This window comes from Schistocerca cancellata, chromosome 2 (genome assembly GCF_023864275.1).
Source record: "Schistocerca cancellata isolate TAMUIC-IGC-003103 chromosome 2, iqSchCanc2.1, whole genome shotgun sequence".
Taxonomy (NCBI): domain Eukaryota; kingdom Metazoa; phylum Arthropoda; class Insecta; order Orthoptera; family Acrididae; genus Schistocerca; species Schistocerca cancellata.
Genome location: NC_064627.1, coordinates 399,991,752 through 400,014,589, shown reverse-complemented (window position 1 = coordinate 400,014,589; position 22,838 = coordinate 399,991,752). Strand labels below are relative to the sequence as shown.

Below are 22,838 nucleotides of genomic sequence, written 5' to 3'. Positions count from 1 at the left end.
CCTGACCTTCGAATTTCCGAATTTAAACCTAGCTGAGAATCTGTGGGACCACCTCGTTAGGACTGTTCGTGACATGGGTTCTAAACCGAGAAACCAAGCGCAGCTGTCCACGGCACTGGAGTCAGCGTGACTCGGCATCCCCGTTGGTATATTCCAGGACCACACTGACACTCTTTCTGCACGTCTCGTAACGGTTCATGCTGCTGAAGGTGGTTATTGAGGCTTCGGACATCTGGTCACATTAATGTGACTAGAAAATTTGGATGTCTTAGCCCAGTACGTGCTCTGTTTCAGTTGCATCAGTCACTGTCAGTTATGGTCCTGGTTATTGCATTATCCTTCGCGCGCTCTGTCCACGAAACGCCACTTTATCTTCGCCAAAAGACCATTATCCTACCCCTCTTACTGTCTCTCTACAAGTATCGTTTCTATGTAACTTAAATAGCATCATTTTCAACAGTGCGTTAATAGACTATTTCCTTCGTCCTTTTTGTTGTATTTCTATTCCAGAGAACAGTGTTGTCTTATTGCACATTTTACTTGGGCTATTTTGCTGTTTATATCACCTGTGCTTATACCATTGGATGACATCGCTGTTCCCAATTACCTGAAAGCGTCATATCTTTTCATTTCTCTCAGTTCGGTTTTTAGGTCTTCTAGACTTATTTCTCCTACTGCTAATAATAACTTTGCATGTTAACTGTTAGTCTGCTGTCTACCTGTCCCTTCTTCAGCTTGCAGCTGGCGTCGTCCTTATCTCCAGCAGAAGTACACCTGACTCTTATTGAGGGCATGAGTGTTCAAAGTGTTATCATCTAAGTGCAGTCTCATCCCCAGCAAGTTTTTCTTAATTTTGTAAAAAAAATTTTGCAGCAGTAAATACTCCCTGTAAAGTACTGTCATTGTATGGATATCCCCAATGAATTAACTATGTTTCGACCGCTCTTACAACAACAAGCCAAAATATCCGCGACAGATTCTTGATAAAGTAACGTGTACCATATGAGAAGTAGAAAAACTTGCCTCTGTGTGACAGACACTGTAGATAACGTCATTAAAGGAAATCAGGAGAAAAAAAAGGAAGACTACAGAGACATCATAAGATCGTTTACTACATAAGGTCAAGTGAGCCATATTTACATTCAGAAATAATTCAAAGAGGAAGTAGATTCGCCCGAGTGTCTAGCAAACTGTGCGAAGCACACCTGAGCTTCTGTCACCGTCTAGCTGTAACATTCAAACTGCACATGCTACTGGACATTCCACAAATAAGCTATAATGCTCGGGCTGGCCACAGTCGAAACGCACATTGACACGGGCTACGGTTAGCGCGTATTTCATGAAGTACAACACACAGATAAGTAAGTTTCACTAACACTTATATTACTAAACCGCTATCCCGGAATTCACTGTCAGTTGCAGGGTGCATGTCAAACGGTTTCTGGGAGCATCGAAATTGTGATTTTAATATTTCGCGTAATTATTGACCGAATATAAAAATTTAAAATATTGTCGTAATCCACTATTAAGAGATATAATCTTAAGTTAAAAGTTTAACACAATAAGACAAGTAATACAGTTACAAATAATGTGTTTTCCTTGAGGATGTGTAACTGATGGCGCGGGAATACCCGGACTTCATTCATCCAGTATTTGAGAATGAGAATACTTAGCGACATTCAACAAACTTTGCCGGCCGGTGTGGCCGTGCGGTTAAAGGCGCTTCAGTCTGGAACCGCGTGACCGCTACGGTCGCAGGTTCGAATCCTGCCTCGGGCATGGATGTGTGTGATGTCCTTAGGTTAGTTAGGTTTAATTAGTTCTAAGTTCTAGGCGACTGATGACCTCAGAAGTTAAGTCGCATAGTGCTTGGAGCCATTTGAACCATTTGAACCATCAACAAACTTTACACATTGCTTCAAACCTTCCATGCAGTCAAACGTTAGCAACGGGCACAACATTTTGTCACTTCTTTAGTCCTACTTTTTTGTCAACACAGTTGCCAGGTAGTAGGCTATCCACACATACTACTGAATGTACCAGCAAAATTATATCATTGTATGACAAATAGTTCAGGAAATATGACGTCTCTAAAGTTTGGACGGATTAAATTACTTGTAGATGCTCAGTGTAGTTTATTTTTATAAAGAATTCATTATGAAACTCTCCCTTTGTTGCATATACTACCAAATGCCACAGTATTACTTCCGCTAGTACCTTCTCTTTCTCTTTGCTGACATCCTAGCATTCTTATTTTTCACTTTGGTACTGGAAGTCTGTTGTAACCTCTCCACACTTACATCTATCTGAGGTTTATCCGTTTCTAATTGAAGTAACAGGCCAAAATTACTTTTCATACTCACGATAAAGCTCTCAGCAGATATCCTATTCCTACACTGTCGATTATCTGTGTCACTTCTCACCTCTCCAGTCATAGCTTGTACAGATCATTGCTATTCACATGTAATTCAGCCTGAGGGGCAGTAATTTTCTCCTTCTGTTCCACTGTTCCACTATCTTCCTATTTCTGCTGCGCATCGTGAAAAATCACTCAAGAGTCTCATTTACCTGCTCCATTTCCACACCATTATAATCACCTCAGTAGGAAAAAGAAAACAACAAAATGTCCGTTACACCATACTACCAATTTAAGGACAGATCAGGCCGTTCTCACTCTCGCCAGGTGATGATTTGGCAAGTGTAAGTATATTAAATTTTATGAAATAAGATATCGTCTGGCGTAACCTTCACTTTCAACTCTCCTGCACAACAGCGGAACTTAACTTTCTTGTTTTCACATGCCGAGGCTATTACATAAGTTGGTTATTCACACAATAAGCAACTAAATACAATTTCTCAATTACATTCTGAATACATTTCTTTACGTTCCGTAAATGTTTATTGTCGTGGTCGTGAATGGAAGAACACGTTCCACTTGTCGGAAAAGGTAACTTCCCCTATTTCTCTTGTATAGCTGTTAATATATCAACTGCTATAAATACGACAGAAAAATATTCTCCATTTGAGTGTGGCTCCAATGTTACAATTTAAATTTCAAATTTGCCCACCGAAATGACTTAAATGTATATTTATTTTTTATTTTATTGAATTTATTAATAAATTTAACATAAGACGCGTAAAATACACCTTTGATGGATACGTAATTAGTAAATGTTGTCAGGTGTTTATTCCCTCCACTATACTATTCAATATGTAATGTATCTGATATCAGTGGTGCTTAAAATTCCAACATTTTGACTTTTGGCTTAAGGTGAACCACTCCAATTGTCACTTAAGAAAATTTATTTCTCTTTATGTTTTACAAAAGTTCTATAGAGCACTTGAATATATGCATTACAACATCATTTTGTGCAAATGATATTGTTGATTTGTATTTTTAGATTACTGTTTATGACAAAGAAAAATCTGCAGTCATCAAAGTAAACTAATCACTGGTTACGTATATAGTCCTGGTTGTATCTATATTCGTATCCTGCAGCACATGTGGTAAACTGTAGACGAGGCAAGTGTAACGAAAAATATGCATCAAAAACAAAATATGTGCTAAAGTTGATTACGATACTTGGATAACGCAGTATGCAAGTTATATCTGATGGTTAAATCTTTACTATATTAGCTCTGAAGTACCACTTATTACAGAAAGCTGGGAGTGGAAATTCATTTTTTTACAAATTTTCTTTAGTTAAAGATGGGATATATTGGAAAGAATGCAGCCCGCGTTATTGTTGGTAACTGAACAAACAAAGAGAGTGGGTAACCTATCAGGTTTCCATTTTAGTGTTTGGATGGTGTCGAGGAACAGTGAGTAATAGATATTCTCAGGACGACCTTTGTGTTTCTTTATTGTTTTTATTTTCATGTCTAGTATTTTAATCCTCATAATAATCCGTGATTTCTATCAAAACTTTAAGATTTGGATATCCATGATGTGCAAATTTCTGGCAAAATATGTTGCCCAAATGTGGTGTCTATTGATGCAGTGTTCGACAAATATGGTGTTCCCTCAGTCTAGGCCACAATGACATCATTAATGTTTTCCCTGGTTAACATGAGACACAAAAGAACATGTTCTAGTACACTTCAATGCTGTTGTTTTGTATCTGCTTAACTGTTAGTTGTGGAATACTTAATAGGTAGTACAGATTAATCCTGCAATAATACTTCTAAAAAATGAAAGCTATACCATATGCAACAGAAATTTGTGTAATGAACGATTAACATAATTTTTTGTTCAGTACTTCACCGTATCGCCAGTGGCCTTGCCTCGCTGAATATATTGGTGTTCATCCGATCACCTAAGCTGAGCAATACGATAAAGCAGTGCTTGTATGTTTGTTATGAAATATATAAAATATATTCGCAGTTGCGCATATGGAAACCTTCAGCAGCATAACAGAATGACAGTGATGAAAATTTGTGACAGACCGTGACTCGAACTCGGACTTGTCACAAGTTGACACCTTAACCACTTCAGCTATCCAACCCCCTTCCGCCCCAGATCCAAACTTCCATATGTCGTCGTCCATGTGTCTACAAGTTTGGCTGTGAAGCATGCTCAGGCAGAAGAGGTTAAGGTGACTGCTCGTGACATTCGGGTCCTAGGCCTATTCGCAACAGGGAATACATTTCATGCGTAAGTTAAGCAACATTCGGCATGGCCGATACTTGTCTATCTTTGCAGCATGAGGGAGGAGACAACATGGCATAAGGTTCCTGATCACCGGGCTCCTTGCCTACGTCCTTGGTCAGATCCCAAACCTCTCCGCAGTGTCTCACGAAGTGACAGCATGTGACATCGTTGATGGTGATCCGTCCGTCGGATGGAGATGTTAAAGCTTGACGGCTCCCTTCGTGCTACTCGAGAGGAGAGGGATATTTGCCGGCACCGTGTTTTACCATCTCCCTTCTCTCATCATCTCCAATCCGAAAATGACACTACACTACACGCATTCATTACAGCCACCTACGCTTATGAGGTACACTTAAATACACAACTCTTACGTTCCGCGAAGGAAAGATGTCACTGCGCGCAAAGGACAGGAAAAAACTTTCCAATTATACTGCTGTACTTGCTCTACTCTATCTCCCAGCCGACAATGGCACATGAATTTATTTATCTGCAGTGTTGGGAAAGGTAAAATGATTAATTTTCGCAGTGAAAGCCACTGACAGTTAATCAATTGTATTTTGAATAATAGCACTGATGTACTGTTATACGACTTTGTACTTAACAGGAACACACTTATGCGACACTCCCTTTGTGGCGCCGTGCTAGTGCCGGCTTCTCACGGCCACCATGTTAAGCACGTACCTTGTGAACTTCGATTTAGTTGACACCATTGAAGCCAGGTACTACTACCGACGTCAATAACGATTTGCTGCCGAAAGTCGCTGCCGGTAGATCCGATTACAACAAAGGAATGGCTATCAACAGTCTGGGGAATGGCTATCAACAGTCTGGCAAATAATTAGCCTGTATAATATCGGGCAGAAACGCTTGATGGCCCATGCCTCTGGGATACAGCATTCACAGTGACTTTGTACTACTATTGTACAACTAATCACCTCTGAACCATGGGCGATTTCGTATGCCTTGTTTTCAGGCATTATTCACTGGCGCTTCTATCGGCACGGCGAATCGCTTGTAGTTTGTGCTGATTATCTCTTGCAGACCGAGTCCTAAAGTAGATCTTGAGCAGCATTAGGGAGGCAGTAAAAGCCAGGCAGCGTGACAGTGGACTGCAGGGCATTAAGGGCCGGGTTCTGGACATAGCGGGACAGTCGGGCATTAGCCCTGTTTATGTCAAAACTGGGTGTAACTGGTAAAGTCAGAGTTCCGACACTGAGCTTAGTACGAAGTCCTTCTGACCACGCCCGCTTACTTTCCCGGCTTTGATAATCCATGCTGTGCGGGACTGCGTGCTGGGAGTCACACTGGATATTTCCAGGATCGTCAAATATCTGCCTTTATGGTCAGTATTTCTCACACTACGACATGCTCACCACTATTTCCTGCGCTTGGTGGCTTACTGAAATATCTGTTTGACCATAATTATCTGAGATAAGGCTCTGTTGCTTCAGATTATTTATATTTTGGACCAGTCGAATATTTGCCTGTATACGTAATTGTGTCTGTACTGGGGATTTCTGTGTACCACTGACAGCTTCAGTGTAGTGTGTCTGAGTTGGCTATGTGCCGTGTGAAAAACTAAATTTGGTGGTTAACCTTAATGGTAGATTTTGCCATTGATATGACCAGCAGCTTTCTTCTGCTGTAGTGTTGTGGGAGAATGTTTTGACAATAAGCTGTGGCAAAAATGTTTCAGTTCAAATTGTGATCTTAAATTTTTTAAACATATTGTACATCTTGTTTGTTTAACACAAATTTCCTTTATTCAAAATGTGCGTTAAAAAAGTTCAGCTTGTAGGAGTAAGCTTGTCATTTTCCTTACACAACTGGATTATGCTAAGTTCCTTGCTGGGTCGTTTGGCTAAATTACTGTCAGATCTTATTCTACCGGCATTTATTAAGTTTTCCTGTGTCAAATGTTATTCGGCCGGCCGTCGTGGCCGAGCGGTTTTAGGCGCTTTAGCCCGGAAGTAATTGTAAGTCTATGGGATTGATGACCTCCGATGTTAAGTCCCATAGTGCTTAGAGCCATTTGAACCATTTTGAAATGTTATTCATCTAAATGGTTTAAGATACATTACCTTCGTCACTCCTACGCGTCCTTGAGATTTTGTAAATCTGGTTAGAGATAAGTTTTTGAAATTTAGTGGCTTAAGAGGCCTTATCCTGACCATTTCTCAAGAAGGTTGCCATTAATATTTGCTTAACGTCTTTGTTTGGCCTATGTTTCACCTAAGCGGTGTTTGTTAACAGCCCTACTTAGTCTTCTGAGCTTCGCGGATCGTTTTTCAGCAGCTGGGGCCTCGGGACTTGTTGCTGTTAAGTACCGCCCTGGTGTTCATTGGCTGCATTTGGGACATGTCTGCGATTGCCTGCTAATAAATTTTAAGCGGTGGCTATATTACTTAATGCTCTCATCTGATGAGCCTTATTTAAAGTTTTTCTTAAAGTCGCGTATCTCTTTTGGAATATGCTTGTAACGCCCATGTTAGGAATTTCGGGTAACTAAGTTTTTTCTAAACTTGCTTAAGCACAAGGTACTGTCTTGATTATTACGTTTATTATTTCCATATCCTTTAACCATAATTGCTGGTTTGAGCATAAACTGGTATTGTACTTGCCTTATGTGTGGAAAACCTTAATCTATTTTGTTGGTTTGGTACTAGATAAAATTTTCCGATTTTTTTACTGACATTAGTAGTGTGTTTGCCCTCATGTGCATGAAGGGCCTGTTTGATTAAAGAAAAATTTGATTGTCTTGTACTTATTTTCTTGTTTATAGTTATTCTGGCACTGTGTTTTGTGCCTTGTTGAGGTTCAGTCATTTGCTGTAAGGAACTAATTAGCCTTACTCTGCGGCTCATAATTATTTGTAACTATTTTGTTCATTTATTTATACTGTTATGTTGTGGTTAAGTAAATGTAACGACTCAAACTACAAATGACGCTGTTATTCTGGGTACACACTCCCATGCTTTCCTTGTCCTACCTCATCCCGTGTTTAGGGATTTCAATCTCAAAAAAATTGATAAAACTGTTACACAGCACCCGAGGAAGATAACTGGTTCACATGGGGTTAAGCATATTTACAATTACCGAATTGTTGTTAATATGAATGTCTGTGTACTTTTTCTAGGAACCATTTATTTTTCAATTCATTTCAATATTATGACGCGTTGCTGTATCACTACCTCATGCATTATTACATTAATTACGGGGTTAACAATGAAACCTTTATCTTATAGATCACGATTACAGGAGGTATTAAGCTTCTAGGTAGTCTGTCAGTTAGAATACATAATAACCTAGATGTGTTTTTAATTAAGGACTTAATTCGAAGTTCATGAACAGGTAATTTACGCAGTGCTGCATAACTTCAATCAGTTTTGTTACAGCATGATTTTTTATAAACTGTTGTCCTGACAGCACACTTTGCTATACCTTCCTACTGCAATATAGCGTGAAAAAATGCCAATAGCTTGTCTTATTTACTGCTTTGAGTACATAGTCGAGATTTTCCTGGGCATGTCGTTATGTGTGTCCCATGAGACGTGATGTCAGCTTAAGTACTCGTTTTGGACGGTGAGAGCTGTGTCCCAGAGGCATGGACTTTCACATGTTTCTGCCCTGGACTACATAGGCTAGTGGTTTAATAGACTGTTGACAGTCATTGCTTTGTTGTAATTGGGTCACCGGCAGCGACTTTCGTCATCATATCGTTACTGACTGGTTATCTGAGTATCATGAGACATGAGGTTAGCTAAAGTACTCGATTTTGACTGTGACTGCTGTAGCCCAGAAGCATGGACGTTCACATGTTTCTGCCCGGTATTATACAGGCTAATGATTTAATAGACTGTTGACAGTTATTCCTTTGTTGTATTCGGATCTACCGACAGCGACTTTCGTCAGCAAATGGTTACTAACGTCGGCAGTGGTACCTGACTTCAGTGGTGTCAACTAAATCGGAGTTCACAAGATAGATCCTTAAGACGGCCGTGAGAAGCCAGCACTAGCACGGCGTCACAAAGGAAGTGTCGGATAAGTGTGTTCCAGCAAATGTGGCTAAGGTTGGTTGTGCTTAGATTCTATGTTCTTTGCATCCGGAAAGGGGTAGACGGAGATTGAATTAAACGTTGGCTGATATCTTTTCTACGTGGCTGCTTTATGTATACAATTAGCTTATCGGTATTCCAGACATCCGTGTGAGACATTCTTTCATATCGGTGCAAGCAACGAATTTTAAGTTGATCTTAAAAGATAAAGTACATACTGAACCAACGAAAAATGCTCCTATCGTAGCAGAAGAAGGGTGCTTATGTCCCTCTTTAAAAGACCTACGAGCATAAATAACTGTTCTGTGAGGGCTCACGCTGTGCAACCCTATGTACGGCCTCAACTCAAGCGTATTTTTCATTTCCAATGCCCTCTGTGTCCTTTGCTCCCACTGTTTGTATATCCATCCACCTCCCTCTCTCTCTTTTGTGCCACTGTCTTTCACTGACCATCAAACTCTCCTCTCCCTCTGGCTCCCACTGCCACTGTCTTCATCCATCTCTCTCTCTCTCGTTGTTAGCCGTTTTCTCTCTCCCACCATAACCGTCTCTTCTGTCTTGCCCTCAAACAGGCACTGTCTTCTCTCTTTTCCACCCTCACCGTCTCTCAGCTTCTCTCTCTCAGCACAAATAAGCGCTACTATTTTCTCATACACAGTTATTGGAGAGTCTTTTGAAGAGGAACGTATTCGCCTCTTTTTTTCTTCGACGGGAGCAGTTCTACTCTGGCTCCATTATTCTCCCTGCTACAGCATGGTGTACTGCTTATGTAAAACGAAATCTACAGCTCAGTAAGGTTTTGTCAGTTTATCTACTGTCGAAACATTTATGTTCTTTGACACATATTAAGACGGAAAAAGTTGTCATTCCAGTCCAGTCATACGAAGTTATTCCTACGGTGCCTTCAGCACATTTGAGATTTATTGAGTTCTTGTGACAGCTCTCTTGTGTTTATTCGTTGTATTTAACTTGCTTTCTGGTAATCTGATAATTTTTTTTGGAGTGGGCATCACTCTTTGGCTTCAGTCAGCTATGCGGTAGCAACCGTCGTAACGAAATATGGGAATCTCATATAGTGTGTTCAGTTTAGGGTTTCTCGAGTACAGTATGAAATATTTAAGTAAAATTAAAGAATTTTTAACGTCGTGTATCCCCGTCAGCAACTGTGATAAGTAAACATCTAACACGTCAGCCTCAGTTGCCAGTAGAAACCAATCTTTACCTAGGTTTCAGCCAAAATAATTTGGCCTTCTTCGGAAGCTATTGACACTAAGCTATTGAATGTTGAAGTTTGGCCATGTCAAGAATAAAACTATAGCACCGTAGTACCCAGTCATAAATCTACAACATTACTTAGCTGAAAGATAAACGGCAGGCCCCACTGCGCGGACGAGGTCGGTGGGCCGCGAGAGCTGCGCCGGAACTAATTGCAGCGGGCAGCTATGTACCGAGCACCGCTGATTGTTATGAGCATGCGCGCGTGGAAATATAGATGCATAAACAATAGCTACCTTTACATTAGATATTGGATTAATATAACCATTAAAACAGTTAATGGCGTAATCTGTAACCGAACTTACTTCTGAGGAGAACGAGAACCCTATAAACGGATTCGAAGCCCGTAAGAAAGACTAGCTATTACTCGGCAAAATTAATCCTCAATTTTGAATACATTACTATTCGACTGCAAGTAAATGAACCAAGCCGATCCCCTTCCATGACTTATTAACAAGCACTGAACCAGAGAAGGCAGTGAAAGTGTTATTTTATACGGCACAGTAATGCACACCGTCAGGCAACGATCTCCAAACAAATTCGATGTGCCGTAAAATGAGCGGTTAGTCGAACAAAAAAGATAACAACAAAAAACTAATATAAACAACAAAAAATTACACATAATATAAAGTTAACACAAAATCATTTTCTTTAAATTTTTTCTGCGTACTTTGCTCGCCCATAGTAATTCATCGAGACCGCCTAGTTTACAATTTGTATCTTGAAAAAGTAAACATGTTATTAGAAATACATCACTGAATCTGCGGTCTTCCCCGTTTCATCTGATTTTTGCTAGTCATTTTAAGCTATATAACGCATGTTAATACCCACTTTAACACATTTGTTATCCGTGCAGTACCACTTTGGGCATATTTGTATAGGAAAGAAGTGCTCATTTTAGAGAGACGGCGCAACCTAAGTTTTTATTAGTGAAAACATGCTGACAAAAATATACGTGGGTGTGCTTAAAAGCAATGCCTCGGAAGTTTAGAAATGAAGACTCTTAAAGTTTTTAAAATAAAACAAGCTTTAGTAACATTTATCATCTTTATTCTTCATGTCTACATATTTGTTTCTCGACATAGTAAACCTGGTGAAGAACACATTTCTCCCAGCGAGAGACCAGTTTGTTGATATGGTCACTGTAGAAAGCTTGCTTAGTTCACGGAGCCACAAACTCACATAAACATGCACCTCTTCACCACTATTAAAGTAAAGTCCTGGAAGATGTTCTTGAAGTTTTGAAAACACATGAAAATCGCATGTGGCCAAGTCGGGACTGTATGGAGGGTGATCGCTGACAGTGATCCCAAGGCGGCGGACTGTTGATGATGATGATGTTTGGTTTGTGGGGCGCTCAACTGCGCGGTTATCAGCGCCCGTACAATTACCCAATCTTTTCTCAGTCCAAATTTGCCACTTGCCTGGATGATGATGAAATGATGAGGACAACACAAACACCCAGTCATCTCGAGGCAGGTGAAAATCCCTGACCCCGCCGGGAATCGAACCCGGGACCCCGTGCTCGGGAAGCGAGAACGCTACCGCGAGACCACGAGCGGCGGACGCGGCGGACTGTTGCAGATATATGCGCTCCTATGTGGACTGACATTGTGATGCTGAAGGAGAGGGTGCTCCATATGTGTACGATCTCTTAGAATTTGTGCTTTCAGTTTTCTGTGCGATTACAGCACTATTTCTCACGCACTAGCGTAGTTACGACACACGGGCCGTGTTACACGATACGATTCAGAGTCCTCCAGAGGCAAAAGGTTGCAACTTGCATCAGCGAAGCGGAGAAGCTGACAGACTAATATGCATGGCATTTGATAACTCAGCCGATATTGAGGACAGAATAAAAAATTCGGAGTCATTACTTTCCATCGTTCCCTCGTTCTTTGATGATCTCAGAACCCTTGCGTTAACCCTAGAACCCTTGATATGAGTTCACTACGTCCCTTAAAACTATCTTTATGATTCAGAACGGATATTACATGCATACTTCACATGTACAAATCTTTAACATATTGCAGCGTGTCAGCAACTGTGAAATGTACAGCAAATAAACAATGTTTTCAGCCTTCAGTTGCAAGGTAATTTTATTCGTTTACCTAGGTTTCGATTCCAGTAATGGAATCTTCTTCAGAACCTATAAATTAAACCACATATGGACATATATTACTCACTAAAATGCATTATCAGTCTAATGATTGAATAATGAAGAAATTGTGATACTTACAACAATGAAATTATTTTGTGAGCCAAACACTGTGACATGGCCAGTGTTTGGCTCACAAAATAATTTCATTGTTGTAAGTATCACAATTTCTTCATTATTCAATCATTAGACTGATAATGCATTTTAGTGAGTAATATATGTCCATATGTGGTTTAATTTATAGGTTCTGAAGAAGATTCCATTACTGGAATCGAAACCTAGGTAAACGAATAAAATTACCTTGCAACTGAAGGCTGAAAACATTGTTTATTTGCTATACTTCACATGCATAACTACGGAAACTTTGAACCTCTGAATCTCGGTGAAAGTTAAGGATATCGAGAGAGTTTTCGAAATTCACCCCAGAAAGTCATTTTAAGAACATATGGTAAACATTTCGATGATATGCCGTGAACAGAAATTACTGAAGTAGCCATCCCCACAATTGGTTCTTTTTGTACCAAAAAATCAAGGTTTTCCGTGGTTTTCTCAGGAACCTCACATGAACAGATGACGATTTGATAAGACGCCGAATCCAAAATCCAAATCCAAAAGAACCAACCGATCTGCACATGTTTACTGGAGGCAATGTGCAACATTTAAATTTTTACCCTATACGGTAGGATGGCTACGGAATGTCCGTTCTTCCGCTAGATATCCTAATAGTCTCTAGGCCAAGGGATATCGAAAACACTTGACCCATAATCTATGTAACCAATAAAACCTGAGATACGCCCCCCTGAAAAATCGCATTTTCATACTTTTTTTTCTTTTCTTTTTTTGCCTAGAATGTATTCAAATCGAAATCAACTTCATATGAGAACATGGTACAACTTTAGTACCGTTATATATAATCCTTATGTTGCAAAGGTACATGTTACATTAAAAATTTCAAACGTCCACATTGGATCCTCCGTACGTTCCTTCAAATTTACTGCTTCAAAGTTTCTTGGAAGACTGTTCGAAAGCGTCCTAAGACGCTGCCATACCGTTTCCTTCATGTCCTTTAGCGCTAACACTTATTGATTTTGTTTTAAAACTTCTTGATATGCTTAACTATAAATTCTGCTATCAGCTTTTAGAAGTGGACCTTGGAACTTTCTGACGTAAGTAAGAGCCATTTACACTTCAAGCTTTTACTAAATTTTTCACATTCCCCAGCCAGAAGTATTTTTTTTTTTTGTATAGTATTGATTCATACAGAAGTTCTATCATTCTAAGAGTTATGGACAACAGAATGTGGGCTCTTTCTCATATTCCACTGTTTCAAATGCAGTGGTAAAGGCTGTTTGTTTCGAATATTCTAGATCCTGATGAGGTCATTGAGCTCCAGTTGTATCAACTCGTAAACAGGAGGGGGGGGGGGGGAGGGGGAGGACCTGTCTGAACAGAGGCCTACATTTAAAGAATTTTCAACTCCAATTACGGATTCGGAATAGCTTAGAGAAAAATTATCTGGAGTATTAGGAACAGGAAATTCATTATGACGATCAGTAGTTCTTTTTGGTGAGTAGCGTTCCAAATAGTAGTATACCAGCTAGACGCACATCACAATTCTCGTGTTAGCAGTTCAAGGATATTAAAATGCGATAATATCATTATAACAGTTCTTAAGAAGCGAAGACACTTACCTGGCCTCAGTGCTAGGGATTACATGATGAACACGTGTAGAACATACAGTCGATCACGCTGATGCAAATATTTCTGATAACTATGGTAAAGTCAGAGAGTACTGCCTACTATTGTTTTGCGGAGGCCAATATTCAGTGAAAAGAAAGTAACTGTAGACAATAGCGCTATCATAAAACTGTAGAATACAAATTTTAATGGCAGTTTCGACAGTTAACAATGTTTAGTTAATTTTACTTCTGTTACGTCTTATGTACTAAATAGCGTAAAGAACTGAATTTTGCATTAACTAAGAAAAAGTATGTAAAGTACACTGAGAAAAGTGGAACCTATTAGCAATAGTTTTGAACACATTAGAATTAAAGACGTAATGTACTATCAAACATATACTGGGTCTATAAAAGTGACCACAGTTTTAGATACATGCTCCGGAACGTTGCTCATAATATTCTAGAATTGCTCGAATAAAGCCCTTTGACAAGTTCTGGAACGTTTACCAAGTATCTAGAGACGATTTCTTATTTCAAATACTCTTGGTTGCAAAAAGTTTGACCACTGTGAAGCTATCTACACTTCACGAATTTCACTGTTTTTTTTACAAAATCGGTATCGTTATATTGATAATACTATTGAAAAGAACTTCTTTCTGTTGACCATCAACTATGTCTTCTGCGTATACTAACATGACCATATTGGGATGTAAAAATCGTGACCGCTACCGCTGTTTTATTTATTCCTGTTCTTTGTATTACTGAGGATCTGACATTCCATGTTAACGAGGGGAACAAGACATGCCTGTTGCCGCAAGTCCAAATTAATGAATACAGTTTAGGCTGTAGACGAAGTCTTTATATTATGAAAGTAAAAGGGTGACAGCTATTGACTGCATTAGATATCTTAAGTAATCATATGTCTGTTTTCAACTCTCTTTCCTTGATCGAGTATGGTGACGCAATGGTTGCGACGCTAGAAACGTCGCGGAATCGGGATTCGAATCCCTGCCCTGTCTTGTGCTCTTACTCCAGACCATTCCAACGGATGCTGGTGTAATTACTTCTACAGGGTGAAAAGCATTTAAACTTACAAACTCTGGGAGGTTATAGGGGACATCAAAACAAATATTTTTCCCTAATGTCACTTTTTCCTATGAGGAGTATTTAAACCGGTAGAGGGAGATTTCTCTGGCGGCAAAATAATTAAACCAACAAACACTTTTCTATTTTTTATGACCAAGAGACAACACTTTAACATAACCCAATTTCAATTACAGTAGGTTTTCAAAAATGCCTCCATTGACACGTAAACAAAGGTTACACCGTCGCGTCATGTTCTGCCTGACACGGGCAAAAACCCCAGGAGTATCCTGAATTGTTCCTGCTGTTGCTACTATCCGGGCAACCAGTCCTCTTCTGATGCAACAGGAGTTGCGTAAACAAGGTTGCGCATCTCTCCCACACAAAAAAGTCCAGAGGGGACATATCTGGGGATCGAGCAGACCATGGTACAGCACCACCTCTGCCAATCCACGATTCTGAGAACCGTCGGTCCAGGAATCGACGCACACGACGACTGAAATATGCCGGCGCCCCGTCATGTTGGAACCACATGCGTTGTCTTGTAGGGAGCGGGACGTCTTCCAGCAATTCTGGCAATGCTCTGGCGAGAAAATTGTAATAGTGCCTGCCATTTAATGGCCCAGGTAGCAGATGCGGACCAATTAAACAGTCCTCAACAACACCGACCCACACATTAACGTAGAACCGCACTTTATGCGCGCTAGTAACTGTGGCATGTGGGTTATCATCACTCCAAACATGCGAATTGAGCATGTTGAAGACTCCATCACGCCCGAACGTTGCTTCATCGATAAACAACACAGAGGATGGAAATGTAGGATGCATTTCAGGTACCACTGCGGAAACTGTGCTCTGGGTGGATAATCAACTGGTTCCAGGTTGTGGACACGCTGTAAGGGAAATGGACGTAACAATTGCTCTCGAAGGACTGTTCTTACATTCGTCTGACTCGTCCCCATGTTACGTGCAATTGCACGATTGCTGATTGAAGGATCCCGCTCCTAATGCTTCAAGACAGCTTCCTCAAATTCTAGCGTTCTTACCGTGCGACGGCGTCCCTGTCCGTGTAATCTGCTAAATGACCCGGTCTCACGCAGACGTTGATACACAGCAGCAAAGGTCGTATGATGCAGGATACGGCGATTAGGATATTGTTGTTGATAAACCCGCTGTGCAGATCGTCCGTTGTGGTGCCCTACGTAGTACGCACCAACCATATCAGTGTTCTCACTCCAGGTGTATCGCTCCATTAGCGAACAGAGACAATGCACTACTACACTGGTGGACAGATGTTGCCTACAACTGACGAGCGTAATACGCCCTCTAACAATTGAAGATCGTAATACGGCCTCCACTGGTTTAAATAATCCTCATAGGAAAAAATGACATTAGGGCAAAATACTTGTTTTGATGTCCCCTACAACCTGCCAGAGTTTGTCGGTTGAAATACTTTTCACACTGTAAAATGACATGTCCGATATCTCCATTGCTCTGTCTCTAAGGAAGGAAGGAAGGAAGATCAGTTTTAACGTCCCATCGACTACAAGGTCATTAGAGATGGAACTCAAGCACCTATTAAGGATGAAAGATAGGGAGAGAGAGAGAGAGAGAGAGAAAGAGAGAGAGTTCGATTGTTCCTCGAAAAGGAGCCATCCAGGTATTTGCCTTTAACGACGAAGGGAAATCACGGAAGCTTCTAAGGAGGTAGCTGTCAACGAGATAATAAATTCCTCCACGCAATTTATTTCTTTTACCTTTTAGTTACTATCTCGTTATCGTAGCGAACAATACTGATTCGATTATGTACGAGCAATCGTATCATTTCGTTTATTCTTTACTTTTAAAGTTGCTGTAAACAGATCTGGTAGAAGACGCGGGTCCAGTGCACTGTTGTGCGGGTGGGGTGGGTTTCACATTCTGTTCCACCCCTCTCCCCTCCCGTTCCCCAACCCCTAAAAAATCACCAATTATGGATCAGTAAAAGTTTAGTTATAATAACAATAAAATGTTTTAATACAGTAATAATACTAACAGCTTTTCTTCCATAAATACTTAGTACATTAATTTCTCATAACTTCCAAGAAATTTGCAGTACAGATGAATATATGCATTATTTGCTCGACAATTTGAGAGGTAGAGGTATCCAGTAACTCATTTAGGAACTATCATTGAAAGAAATACACTCTGACATCTTATTTCACACGATGTAACATCGAAGCGTTGAGTCACCAATTGTCTTTGTACTTTTTTGCTTAATGGAAGGTATTTCCCCTTCGTTTTTTCTTATTCAACTTTTTGTGGCCTGTCAGTTATACACGATCCGTGTCGGATTTGTTGTGGCCCGTGGGTTTGGTCAGTGTGTCGGAAGTTGCTTTTACCTCGTTGGAATGTTAAGGGCATTCAACAGCCTAGATCGCAAAATGGGTTTCGACAGACTTCGTTGTATTCTTCAGAGCTTAAAGAATACTTTTGCTATGAGACATGTTTATTTTACATTGGACCTTACGTCAAGTTGCCGTGTGGATAAAAATCATCAAGTTACAAAAGGTCTGTCGTAACTAAAATATTTAAAAACGTAAACCACCTTGTGCAAATGGCCATGTCCTTGACAAAAGATTTTCTCTGAGACACGTAGATGACAGGATAGTCTGTCGAAACCAGTTTACTTAAATAAAGAAGTATTTATGTGATCTAGGGTATCGAGTGGTTTTAGCAAGTAAAACAGATCGTTCCTTTGGTCTTCTCAATATGTAAAAATTCTGTCATTGGAATGTTTTATGCTGCCGATTAGGTCACCACCCTCAACGTGGGAAGTCCTCAAGCAACCAACTGAAAAGTATCCCGTGTTGAACATAATTTGTAATTTACTAGAATCCCCTACCATTTTCGAGGCCCTTAGTTTTCAACCTACTTTCTTTTTTAGGTGTCACCTAATAACTTACGAAATAGATACATGTAAAAATACAAACTGCATCATGACCGCATGAACTCCCACCGATCCACCCTCCTTCCTCCTCCCCCCTCCCTTACCCCTTCCGCCCCCAACTAGTAACACAACGGCGCTTGGAGACCCTTCTGCGGTGATCCGTACTTGCTTCTGTCCATCTGCACCCCTAGCGTTCTGTATACAATGTAAGATTTTGTGATTGGCTATCATACTGTAAATTATTCACGTCATCTTGTTTTTACCCACGTAAATTTTTATACGTCTTTATGCCGACAGAAGGTACTACACATTCTTCATTTGTTATGAAAGCTGATCTCCATCAAATAATTCCCATTTCAGTTCAATATCGTTCCTCATATAGTCTTTAAATTGACTTCAGTACAATTGTTACACATTTGAGTTCATTTCTTGAATTTAACTACGTAATTCTTTTTCCAGTTCAGTGGACATATTCATGAAGGTGTGAGTACAAAAGATCAGTTTCATAAATTTGCCCTTCTCCTTGCTCAGAGGTATCAATTACATAATCGTAAGGTTTACATAATATTAATGTAACTGTAATTAAATGATCGTATTCCTACGTGCAGCTAATGATTCTAGTTTTGAATTCGTTACTCACCATTATATCAAAATCTTCTGTGGCTCGCATACTTTGTCGTACACCAGAGGTCAAAAATACGTAATCCTCTAACCTCTCTGATTCTGTGCATATCCCCTCTCTTTTACATTGTCATGGGTCACTCAATCATGATCTTCTTTGTTCTTTTTTCCGACATCTCCAAATTTGTATCCGTTAAGTTCAAAGTGGCAACTGTCGTACTTTCCACAACCCTTGTCCATTTGCCAATTTCCCGGTCGTGGTGCGCAACGTCACTTCGATATTTCCACTAGGTTACAGTGTTTGTTTGCGACTAACTTTAAGGGCTTTCCAACCTCTTACTGAGTAACTGGAGCAAGGAGTGGAGAGTCACTTTAAGACTCTGACATGTCCTGTTTTCAGTCACCAATGGCTCTGTGTCTTCATCAGATTTCCATCTTCCGTTAATTTTCAGAGTTCCCGTGCGATCTCCGCAACCATCGTGGCGGTGCACATGTGTTATAAAACCTCCACAACGTTATGAAATAGTCTCAAGATATTAAATACTGTCAAAGCACTTTGTCTAGGATTGTGCTGTTCTTAGGAGGTTAACTGCACCAAAGCTTAATTGCATGATAACGTCAAGGGGCAGGAAAAATGAATCGAAATCAGCATGTGTATATTACAAAATCTGGCACAAGTCATAGTTTTTATTTATTCAACTTCAACTGCCACATTAAAAAGGAGCTGTTAAATTGAGCATTAAGTAACTGAAACTTCATTTCAATATCCTAGGGCTTACCAAAGGAAGCGACCACTACATAATTGGCTCTACAAAGTGAGAATGGTCTGTGTAAATAAGTCGAACACTACACCCTTAACTAAGAAGGACAACATAATTCTTGAATTCTCTACAAAATTTCATTGTAGTGCTCATCGTTTACTTTGTGTAGCCTTACAAATTATGCATTTTTATAGTCCTTATCAGGTTTTCTTTAACACGTAGCTGGCAGACTGTATGGGAGGCAACCGCATCTTCCCGCACACGTACTTCAGGAGACAGGTGGTCGCCTCACTCGAGGATCACCTTCCTGTAGGGCACGCCGTCAAAGATGGTGTCCACCACGTTCTGCGCCACGGCTCGAAACGATTCGAACATCGCCGGCCCCACGTCACCTATCAGGACCTCCCAGTTCTCATTCAGAACTTTGTTAGTGTTGTCACCTGTAAGGAAAGGAAATGTATTTAAGTTCGTAAAACACTCAAACAAAATTTCCCAGAGGAAACCATTTTAATCTGATACTAAAGATTACAATAGTCTGTATAATGATGCTGAGCTGATGTTCTGAAAATCCCATTTCCACGAAATTAACTGAAGACCTCACCTGTAAACAATGGTAACGGACAATCATTAAGCTACACAGTTATTTCTTGTAAAACACGGTAATCGATATGCATTATTCATGTTAGTTGATGACTCCACGATAAACAGACAGATAGATCTATCTCTAAATTCGTATTCTCACTAATGACTGCTTTGTCAAGATGTGCGCATGTAAACAAGTGCGAGAAGCATGGCTGTCAGTAGTAGTAACGAGGGCGATGTTCATGCCAGAAAAATGCTTTTCAGCGACGATTTGTACAAAACTGATGATGAAGTGGATAACTAGGACTCAAATAAAGATCCTAAATATGCTTCTGCTTCAAACGTTATTGATAATAAAGTAAATTTGAACACTTAAGCAAGTAAACAATGCAAAGTTGTGTTCCTTGCCATAATTTGCACGAATTTACATAACACTGTGAGTGCAGAAATCTCAAGGGCCATCATTAACATAGTTTATTTAACTATAATGTGGTAACAGTAAAATGAATTTTATATTGTGCTGAATAATAAATTTAATTTTGAGGTTGTTATACTTTATTATTGCATAAATCTGTAATGCAAACCTTAGCATCGTAAACTGAAACGATGTGAATCTTTTAAATTTGAATTTTTAAGAAATTTCGCATTAATGATTTGTTAACTCATCCAGCAAGTAAACGATCTTATGTCAGTGTTAACTCGTGTTAAGTGCACTCAGTTTCCCAGCAAATAATATTAAGTATACATTGAAGTATTTTTAAGAACAAAATTTTGGATAGAATTTACGAGTTTAAGAATAGTTCGTCATTCTAGAAAAACTGTATATTTCAAAACAATTACTTAAATAAAAAAAGTCACAGGTACTTGAAGTATCTTATTTATGAGATTGTATTGAACCTTTACTGCGCTATTTCAAGACAGTTAGTTGTTAGTGTTCTGCATGATCTCACAGTCATCCCCCGGAAATTACTTAATGCCTTTTCTGAAAAATCTTATAACATGTAATCCGAAATCCCACATCTGACGGAAATATATTGGGTCTAATGGCAAGATGTCCACATCGAAACTACTATCAGTCACCACAAGGAGGTACTGACAACAATTATTACCAAAGTACAAAGGGCAACTAAAGCAAGGTGAAAAACTATACGATGAGTAAACTAGATAAAAGCAGTCCTATTATATCTCAATGAGGAAACAGACACTTCCAGCACAGGAGAGGAGGATGTAGTGCGGGCCTGAGGAACTCGCTGGTTTTGAGTGCTACCACCCGCCTCTTCTCAGGAGCCTGTTCGTGAACGGAATAGTAGCGGCAGGGTAGGGAACGACGGAAACGTGCCCGCCACGTGGTCGCGACAACACGTGGGCAACGCCACGTGAAACGCAGAAGGGTCGTTTTTGACAGCGGTGCCATCTAAACGCAGCACGGGCAAGTCAATATTGTCCGACATCGACAATGTCTTCACAGTTGAAAATGTCGTGCGATGAACCTTGTGTTTTTACGAAGAGATGGGTTCGCAAAGTATTTGATGAATCACAAGACATTGAATATTTTCAGGAAGTACAACTTACAAACACACTACGTATCTTATCACATCAAAAAATACGGAAATAAAAAATTTGAAGTACCTGAGCTTACACAAGCTCTCTGAAGAAGATGAAAATAAATCAAGTGAGAGTGCCGTTCGGATGAGGTACAAAATTGAACCACTTTTTAAAAAATTCCCTTCGTTCTTTCATGGATATTGATTTAACTCTCGCAGTAACAAGGGGCGTGGGGCGGGGGGCGGGGGGCGGGGGGGCGGGGGGGGGGGACGTAATGCCCATCTTTTGAAAATACTGTATATAACCGAAAAATTTTGTGTTAGTACTAAAAGCGACTTTTCGCAACAAATATCATTCACATTTTCAACTTCAGAACCCTTATTACTCATCTATATATCTCTAGAAAGTATCTTGGAAATAAAACTTACAGATTATTAAAGAAATCTGTATTTTTAAAATTATTTTTGTGGTGGTCGTGAAGCACCTCTCTTCTCTGTGTAAACATTATAGAAAGTGTTTTGGTACTGCTATGAACATGCTAAAAGATATTTTCAGGTTGTGGACAATTGTTACACACCAGAACCTGCTTAAAAAGGATGTAGTTGGTAAAGTTAACAACAATTAATTAAATTTGTTTATTTTTAATTTTTTGTGGGCATAAAGTACCCCTCCCTCCCCCTGGTAGTATGTGTTATGGAAAATAACGTTGCTATTGCTAGGGTTAGAAGGGAGTGCTTCGTATTTGCAGCTAAATATTTACGTACACTTCGGCACGAATGGGACCTGCCAGGTTAGCCGAGAGCGCTAATGCGCTGCTGCTTCCTGGTGCGCCAGCCCCAGAGGATTAACGACGACGGCCGGTTTGCAGGCCAGCCTGGATGTGGCTTTCCACATCCCACTAGGTGAATACCGGACTGGTTTCCACGTTCCGCCTCAGATCCACGACTCGCAGACATCTGAACCTGTTCGTCCTATTTCATGGATTACACTAAACACATACAGCTGGGATACACTAATTCTATCCAGGGGGGACAGGGTGGCGGCAGGAAGGGCATACAGCCACCCCTTAACATTAAAATTGCCAAATCCGTACCTAACCACGCCGACCCTGCGCAGCCGCGGGATACAGACGCAAGCGAAAGAAGAAGAAGAAGAAGAAGAAGAAGAAGAAGAATTCACGTCATAAAAGGTGCCTTTGTAAAACATCATATATTGTACACAGATTATGGCAGAAGACGTACATACCCAACTTGTAAAATCTTTGTAAAGAGTTTGTTGCATATTCTTTATCGCTTAATGGAAGTGAGGATATTGCAGACATACAACTGGATCTTACGTTCCTACATGTGATGAAAAAGGTTTTTTATTTTGTCTACAGATGTAGCCACAATCTCGTTGGCAAATGAATCAGGATACGTAGCGAAACTGAGTACGAAAATAATAAACCTTTGAGTACTCATATGGCGCTGGTACACAGCCTCAATTAATTGATGCGCAAC

General features: G+C 40.0%; 1 protein-coding gene across 3 annotated transcripts in view; it reads right to left on the bottom strand.

Moving 5' to 3' along the window:
- Positions 1-19,106: 19,106 nt before the first annotated feature.
- LOC126161832 (protein takeout-like) overlaps positions 19,107-22,838 on the bottom strand; it is a 181,677-nt gene continuing 177,945 nt past the window's right edge. For all 3 annotated transcript variants that reach the window (XM_049917936.1, XM_049917937.1, XM_049917938.1), the window contains one exon: positions 19,107-19,652. In XM_049917936.1, the coding sequence (XP_049773893.1) occupies positions 19,501-19,652 (152 nt within the window). In that variant the 3' untranslated portion in view covers positions 19,107-19,500. The remainder of the gene's footprint in view (positions 19,653-22,838) is intronic.